An 8845-nucleotide genomic window follows, 5' to 3' on the forward strand; every position below is an offset into this window, starting at 1 on the left:
AAATGCTCCAAATACCAAAACTTTTTGAGGGCCAACGTGATGCCACAAGTGAAAAACTTCACATCTGATACCTTTGCTTTCTGATGGTTCAGTGTATGCAAACTTTGTTTAATGCACAAGATTATTAAAACATATTTTATAAAATTACCTTCAGGCTAGGTGTATATGAAACAAAAAGTAATTTTGTGTTTAAACTTGGGTCCCAGCTGGACAGAGTGCCTCACGCCTGTAATCCCAGCACTTTGGGAGGCCGAGGCAGGTGGATCACGAGGTCAGGAGTTCAAGACCAGCCTGGCCAAGATAGTGAAACCCTGTCTCTACTAAAAACACAAAAAATCATTAGCTGGACATGGTGGTGGGCTCCTGTAATTCCAGTTACTCAGGTGGCTGAGGCAGAGAATTGTTTGAACCTAGGGAGGCAGAAGTTGCAATGAGCCAAGGTCGTGCCATTGCACTCCAGCATGGGCGACAGAGTGAGACTCTGTCTCAAAACAAACAAACAAACAAATAAAACTTGGGTCTCACACTCAAGATATCTCATTATGTACAGGTAAATATTATAATGTTCAAAAAAATTCAAAATCCAAAACCCTTTTGGTCCCAAGTGTTTCAGTCAAGGGATACATAACCTGTATGTGCAACCATCACCACAGTCAATTTTAGAAGATTTTCATCATGGAGGAGGTGCCGCTTAAACCACTAGATTATTTGGTGGGCTGAACGGGGTAGAGGGAATGGAGGGATGGCAAAATATTTTCAGATTTTTACAAGAATGTGTGATCGTCAGGGTTGATTGTGTGTTAATTATATATTGGAACAAGCCTAAACATATGACGAAGGAGGTAAATGAAATTTTTCTTGCAGAACATACAATCAAGTTTGCTGGAAACACTGTATCGAAACCGATCCAACCTGGAGACCATTTTTAGGATCATAGACAGTGATCATTCAGGTAAGAGCATTCATTATTCTACCACTTTTGATGCACTGCAAGTATTTTACCTCAAACCCTTTAGTCTGCTTCCTGATTCATCCTCATTCATCTCCACTCAGGCATGTGGATAGCAAGGTAAGAAGATTAGTGCTTATAAATGGCAGAAACCAGTAAAGCACTTGAGTAGCATAAGCAGCCATAGAAAAAGAGGTGGGGCAGAGAAGAATGAAGACAAACTGAATGAGAGCTTCTTATAAGGAATAATAATTATTAGAAGATGCGATATCCTCTGGGCACAGTGGCTCCTGCCTGTAATCTCAGCACTTTGGGAGGCCGAGGAGGGTGAATCACCTTAGGTCAAGAGTTCGAGACCAGTCTGGCCAACATGGCAAAACTCAGTCTCTACTAAAAATACAAAAATTAGCCGGGCACGGTGGCACACACCTGTAATCCCAGGTACTTGGGAGGCTGAGGCAGAAGAATTGCTTGTACCCAGAAGTGGAGGTTGTAGTGAGCTGACATCATGCCACTGCACTCCAGCCTCGGTGACAGAGTAACACTCTGTCTCAAAAAAAGAAAAAAAAAAAAAGATGTGATATCCTTTACAGTTCCATCAAGGATAGCCACAGAGTAATGAAAAGTGCCTAGAACAGAAAGGCGTTTGCAATCTCACTCCCAAAATATTTTTTTTAACATTAAATATTGAAATAATTGGCCAGGCGCCATGGCTCATGCCTATAATCCCAGCACTTTGGGAGGCCAAGGCAGGCGGATCACAAGGTCAAGAGATCAAGACCATCCTGGCCAACATGGTGAAACCCCGTCTCTACTAAAAATACAAAAATTAGCTGGGCATGGGGGCACTCGCCTGTGGTCCCAGCTACGCGGGAGGCTGAGGCAGAAGAATCGCTTGAACCCAGGAGGCGGAGGTTGCAGTGAGCCAAGATTGCACCACTGTACTCCAGCCTGGCAACAGAACAAGACTCTGTCTCAAAAAAAAAAAAAAAAATTGAAGTAATTATAGATTCACAGGAAGTTATTTTAAAAATGTACACTGAGGTCCTGTATATTCTCATTCTGTTCTCCCAATGGTCCAAAGGCCTTTTCGCAACATTATTACTGGGTTGTTCTTTTTTTTTTTTTTTTTTGAGGTACACTTCACAAACCATATAATTAACCTGTTTAAAGTATGCAATTCAGTGGTTCTTAGTATAGTCACAAGTGTGTATAACCATCACCACTATCTAATTTTAGAACATTTTAATCACCCCAGAAAGAAATCTCATACCTATTAGCAATTACTCCTCATTCCCTATCCCTCCTCCACCTGGCAACCTCTAATCTTTCTGTCTCTATGGATTTGCCTATTCTGGACATTTGATATAAATGCAATCATGCAAAATATGGCCTTTGATGTCTGGATTCTTTCACCTAGAATATGTTCAAGATTCATCCATGTTGCAGCAGTATCAGTTTTTCCATTCCTTTTTTATGGCTGAATAATATTCCATTGCATGGACAAAACTTTTATTTACTAATGGCAACAGTCATTAGTTGATAGACATTTGGCCTGTTTCTACTTTTGGCTATTATGAACAATGCTGCTATGAACATTCATGTGTGACTTTGTGTCAATATACGTTTTCAGTTTTCTTAGGTATATACCTAGGAGTGTAACTGCTGGGTCATATGGTGATTCTATGTTTAACTTTTTGAGCAATTACCAAATTTTTTCTCACAGTGGCTGTGCCTATTTATATTGTCACCTACAATGTATGAGGGTTCCAATTTCTCTACATCCTCACCAGCACTTGTGATTTTCTATTTTTGTTTTTTGTGGGTTTTTTGGTTTTTTTTTTTTGGTTTTTATTATACCCATTCTACTGGGTGTAAATTATCACATTATAGTTTTGACTTGCATTTCCTTAATAACTAACGATGTTGAACATCTTCATGTGTTCATTGGCCGTTTGTATATCTCTTTTGGAGAAATGTCTATTCAAATCCTTTGTCCAGTTTTAAATTGGGCTATTTGTCTTTTTATTAGATTTGTAAGAATTATTCATATATTCTGGATACTAGGACATTATCGAACATATACTTTGCAATTTTTTTTTTCTGATTTTGTGGATTGTCTTTTTGCTTTCTTGGTAATGTCCGTAGATGCCCAAAATTTTTGTTTTTTTTTTTCTTTGAGACTGAGTCTCACTGTCATCTAGACTGAAGTGCAGTGTTGCAATCTCGGCTCACTGTAACTTCCGCCTCCTGGGTTCAAGCAATTCTTCTGCCCCAGCCTCCTGAGTAGCTGGGACTACAGGCACCCACCACCACACCCAGCTAATTTTTGTATTTTTAGTAGAGACGGGGTTTCACCATATTGGCCAGGCTGGTCTCAAACTCCTGACCTCATGATCCACCCGCCTCAGCTGCCCAAAGTGCTGGGATTACAGGTATGAGCCACTGCGCCCAGCCTGATGCCCAAAAGTTCTTAATTTTGAAAAAGTCCAATTTATTTGTTGTTGTTGTTTACGCTTTTGATGTTATAGCTTTTTTTAAGCTATAAAACTGTTGCATAATCTAAGGTCACAAAGAATTACATTTATGTTTGCTTTGAAGAGTTTTATAGTTTTAGCTCTTACATTTAGGTCTTTGACCCATATCGAGTTAGTTTTTTTATATAGTGTTTGGTAGGTGTCTAACTTTACTCTTTTTACATGTGAATATCTGCTTGTCCACCATCATTGTTGAAAGAACTATTCTTTCCCCATTAAATGATCTTGGGACCCCTGTAAAACATCAATTGACTCTAGATGTATGGGTCCAAAGGATTTTAATGGCCAGAATAAATTAGCATATGCCTGAGATGATTAAATGCAGTGCTTCTCAGCAGTGGTAATGTTGACATTTTGGGCTAGATAATTCTTTGTTTTGGGGTCCATCGTGTGCATTGTAAGATGTTAGCAGCACATCTGGCCTTTATTTATCAGATGCCAGTAGCACCTCACCCCCATCTTAGTCATTACAGACAATACTGGCTCCAGACATTGCCAAATGTCTCCAGGAGGGAGGCGAGCAAAATTGCTCCCAGCTAAAAATCACTGGTGAGTCAGAGTTTTGTGTGATTCTCTTGGGAGTTTAAACTAAATACTAGACTTTGGGTGTCTCTCTGTTTAGCAGTAGGGAGCACGTGTCCTTGTAAGAATGTCCGAGGAAACGAACATTCAAAACTGGACTAACGCACTGAAGTGATTTCCTCTCTCTGATAAGGGTTTATCTCACTGGACGAGCTCAGGCAAACCTGGAAGCTGTTCAGCTCTCATATGAATATAGACGTTACAGATGATTGCATCTGTGACCTTGCTCGGAGCATTGATTTCAACAAAGATGGCAACATCGATATCAATGAGTTCCTGGAGGCCTTCCGCCTTGTGGAGAAAACCTGCCCAGAGGGTGATGCCTCAGAATGCCCACAAGCTACAAATGCTGAAGACAGTGGCTGCAGCAGTCCAGGTACATGCTAAGAACAGCCTGGTCTTCATCACCCACAGTGCCTCGCAGGCAATGCCCAGCTTCTCACTGGAGTATCTCCCTTATTCTCCATGTGGAAGTTTAAACTGAAAATTTGCCTACCTATATGCATCAGAATCACCTGTGTGTTTCAGTGTGGAGGGGTGGGTTGGGGTGGGGTGTTGTGTATGTATGTGTTTTAAGTATATGGGTGCCCCAACCCCATCTCACAATCTTCACAAAGCTGAACTTAGGTATAGTGTTTTTAAATTCTAAAGTCCACTCTAGTTAAGAACCACTGATAATTCAACTCCCTCTTTGTTTTTATTTTATACTTTTTATTTATTATCTTGAAAATGTCAGATTGGTAAAGGAAAGCTATAAAAAAAAATTGTATTGTAATGCCATGACTCAAACATATGGATTTTTTTCATTATTTAGTTTTTCTTACTTGTTACTGTAGTGTTGATATAATTTGATGTTCTGCTTTTAAAAACTAAATTCACATCTAATTGTAAACCCTTTCCCATATGTTTCCCTTGTGACTCTGTATTCTCCATGATTATGAGTTTAATGCTCACATAATTTTCTTCGAAGTGGATGTGCTATAATCTGTGCAGCCATTCTCCAATTGTTAACCATGTATATTGTTTCCACTTTTTCATTATCAGAAGTAACACTAGGGAGAGCATTAGGACAAATACCTAATATATGTGGGACTTAAAACCTAGATGACGGGTTGTTAGGTGCAGCAAACCACCATGGCACATGAATACCTATGTAAAAAACCTGCATGTTCAGCACATGTATCCCAGAACTTAAAGTAAAATAAAAAAAAAAAAGAAAGAAAGAGCACTAGTTAATAACATAGTGCATACAGCTTATTCCACACAAATCTTTTGAATTTTCCATTTTAGTGGTATAAAATCCCAGGAATGGGATTACTTTGACAAAGGATGTCGTATTAGTCTAGGTGCTTCAGAGAAACAGAACCAATATGATATTTAGGTAAATACTTACTGTAAAGAATTGGCTTTCACGATTATGGAGGCTGAGAAGTCCTACTATCTGCAGCTGGCAAACTGGAGAACCAGGAGAGCCAATGGTGTAAGTTCCAGTCTAAGTCCAAAGGCCTGAGACTCAGAAGAGCTAATGGAGTGAGTTCCAGTTCATGTTTGAGTAGGCAGGAAGAAACCAATGTCCCTGCTCGAAGGTAGTGAGACAGAAGAAAAGTAATTCTTTCTTGTTCAGCCCTTTAGTATATTCAGGCTTTCAACAGATTAGATGAGGTCCACTCAAGCTTGGCAAGGATAATCTCCTTTACTCAGCCTACAGATTCAAATGTTAATCTCATCCAGAAACATCATTGCAAACACACCCACATGTAATAGTTAACCAAATATCTAAACATCCTGTAGCTCAATCAAGTTGATATGTAAAATTAACCATCACAGGTATGAACATTTTAATGGCACGATAGGTATGCCAGGTTGCTCTTCAGAACTGGGCATACCCCTTTTACCATAAACTCACAAGCTTTTAGTGGGACCATTTCTAACTTCTGCTAAAGGTAAATTATAGTGCCTCCATGATATTTTACTATGCATTTATTTGATTAATATCCAAAGCTGTTTCCACTACTTCATTTTATTTATAAACTAAGGAAATTGAAGTTCAGAGAACTTCAATTCTGGGTATATGTGATCTAAGTTACTAACGCAGCCAGGACTAGAACCCATGATTTCTGCCTCCACCCGGGATTCTTTCGAATTATACCTGTGACTATTTTAGCTGTTTGGATTGTCTATATACAATATATGGCTCTTTCTTGTGTGACAAATAGACCCTATCCCTACAGTGACCCCCAACTCCAATGATTTTCCACCTTCTGGTGTTTGTGCCTTCGTGTGATCTCCTCCCTATGAGTGTAAGTGGGACCTGTGAATTGCTTCTAACCGAGAAAAAATGACAAAGGTGATGGAGTATTACTCTTGTGATTATATTACATTATATAAAATTCCATGTTAGTAGACTGAAGCAAGAGAGATTGTCCTTTCTGGCTGGACAAGCTAGCAGCTATGTTAAGGAAACTCGCATGATAAGGAATGATGGGTGCCCTGTAGGATCTGCAAACAGCCTCAAACAAATGGCTACAAAAAGCCAGGGTCTTCAAAAGTACATTCACAAGGAAATACATTCTCAAATAAGTTGTGTTAGTTTGGAATCAGGTTCTTCCCAGTTGAGCCTCCAGATGAGAATGCAGTCTGGCCAACACCTTGAATAAAACTTTTGAGACCCTAAGTAGAAGATCTGGTAAAACCATGCTCAGATTCTTTACCCACTGAGTTTATTGTAATTTGTTCTGCAGCAAACAGAACAAAGGATGGAGTGCAGTGGTGTAATCTCGGCTCACTGCAACCTCTGCCTCCCCGTGTTCAGGTGATTTTTCTGCCTCAACCTCCTAAGTAGCTGGGATTACAGGCACCCGCCACCACACCTGGCTAATTTTTGTATTTTTAGTAGAGACGGGGTTTCACCATGTTGGTCAGACTGGTCTCCAACTCCTGACCTCGTGATCCACCCACCTTGGCCTCACAAAGTGCTGGGATTACAGGCGTGAGCTACCGTGCACAGCCCCAGATTTCTACATTTTAAAGGCTGAATAGCATTCTGTTGTGTATATATACCACACTTAAACAATCCATTTATCCATTCATGGGCACTTGGGTTGTTTCCGTATCTTGGCTATTGTGAATAATGCTGCAATTGCCATGGGAGAGCAGACATCTCTTTGACATACTGATTTTAATTCCTTTGGCTATATACCCAGAAACAGGATTGCTGGATCACATGGTAATTTTATTTTATTTTGAGGAAAGGTCATACTGTTTTCCAAAGTAGCTGTTCAAATTTACATTCACATCAATGGTTACAAAGGTTCTTTTTGTGTGTGTGTGTGTGTGAGATGGGGTCTTGCTCTGTCACTCAGCCTGGAGTGCAGTGGTGCCATCACAGCTCACTGCAGCCTCGACCTCCCAGGCTCAAGTGATCCTCCCACTTCAGCCTCTTTAGTAACTGGGACTTACAGGTATGCGCCACCACTCTGGCTAATTTTTTTTTTTTTTTTGGGACGGAGTTTTGCTCTTGTTACCCAGGCTGGAGTGCAACGGCGCGATCTCGGCTCACCGCAACCTCCGCCTCCTGGGTTCAGGCAATTCTCCTGTCTCAGCCTCCTGAGTAGCTGGGATTACAGGCACGCGCTACCATGCCCAGCTAATTTTTTGTATTTTTAGTAGAGACGTGGTTTCACCGTGTTGACCAGGATGGTCTCGATCTCTTGACCTCGTGATCCACCCGCCTCGGCCTCCCAAAGTGCTGGGATTACAGGCTTGAGCCACAGCGCCCGACCCCCAACTCTGGCTAATTTTTGTATTCTTTGTAGAGACAGGGTTTTGTCATGTTGCCCAGGCTGGTCTCAAACTCTTGAGCTCAAGAGATCCACCTGCCTTGACCTACCAAAGTGCTGGGATTACAGGCATGAACCACTGCACCTAGGAACGTTTCCATTTTCTACATATCCTAACCAACTCTTGCCGTCACTCATCTTTTTGATAAGAGCCAGTGTAACATGAGTGAGGTGACAGCTCATTGCGGTTTCAATTTACATTTCTCTGATTATTAGAGATGTTTATTAGTATGTTTGAAATACTCCCCAGGTGGTACTAATGTGCAGCCAGACTCAGTATCATTAGTCTAATTGGTTTACCCTGCAATAATAAAGGGTGATTATTTGGTAAGACCATCCTACTGCTATCTGCACTGGTATAATCATCAATATAAGAAGTCAATTCAGAAGCCAAGCATTTTCTGATTTAGATGACTAAACTACTAAATACCTTCAAATTACATTAAAAGACCCAAGAACTCTTGATGCAAACAGATTAAAACATACAAAGTTCTCCAAGAATTATTAATTTTTTAAAGTGGAAATTGACGATTAGTTTTTTTTTTTTTTTTTTTTTTTTAGAAAGGTGGGACATAGGTCAGGTTTGGTGGCTCACGCCTGTAATCCCAGCCCTTTGGGAGGTGGAGGCAGGTGGATCACAAGGTCAGGAGTTCAGGACCAGCCTGGCCAATATGGTGAAACCCCATACCTACTAAAAATACAAAAATTAGCTGGGCGTGGCAGCAGGCACCTATAGTCCCAGCTACTCGGGAGGCTGCGGCAGAATTGCTTGAACCCAGGAGACAGAAGTTGCAGTGAGCCGAGATTGCACCATTGCACTCCAACCTGGGCGACAGAGTGAAAAAAAAAAAGAAAAAAGAAAGCTGAAAGCTGGGACATATAAACTGGTTGAGACTTTTCATATGACTCTTTAAAGATTTATGTGACTGTAACCACAT

The 8845-nt window shown here is 40.6% G+C and overlaps 1 protein-coding gene across 3 annotated transcripts in view; it reads left to right on the plus strand.

The window, feature by feature from the left end:
• The window catches only part of PPEF2 (protein phosphatase with EF-hand domain 2), a 41097-nt gene extending 36132 nt beyond the window's left edge, over positions 1-4965 (plus strand). For all 3 annotated transcript variants that reach the window (XM_037733561.1, XM_037733559.1, XM_037733560.1), the window contains 2 exons: positions 865-952; positions 4202-4965. In XM_037733561.1, the coding sequence (XP_037589489.1) occupies positions 865-952; positions 4202-4455 (342 nt within the window). In that variant the 3' untranslated portion in view covers positions 4456-4965. The remainder of the gene's footprint in view (positions 1-864; positions 953-4201) is intronic.
• Positions 4966-8845: the final 3880 nt, after the last annotated feature.

The sequence above is a fragment of the Cebus imitator genome, unplaced genomic scaffold (genome assembly GCF_001604975.1).
Source record: "Cebus imitator isolate Cc_AM_T3 unplaced genomic scaffold, Cebus_imitator-1.0 Scaffold537, whole genome shotgun sequence".
In the NCBI taxonomy this organism is placed as follows: Eukaryota; Metazoa; Chordata; class Mammalia; order Primates; family Cebidae; genus Cebus; species Cebus imitator.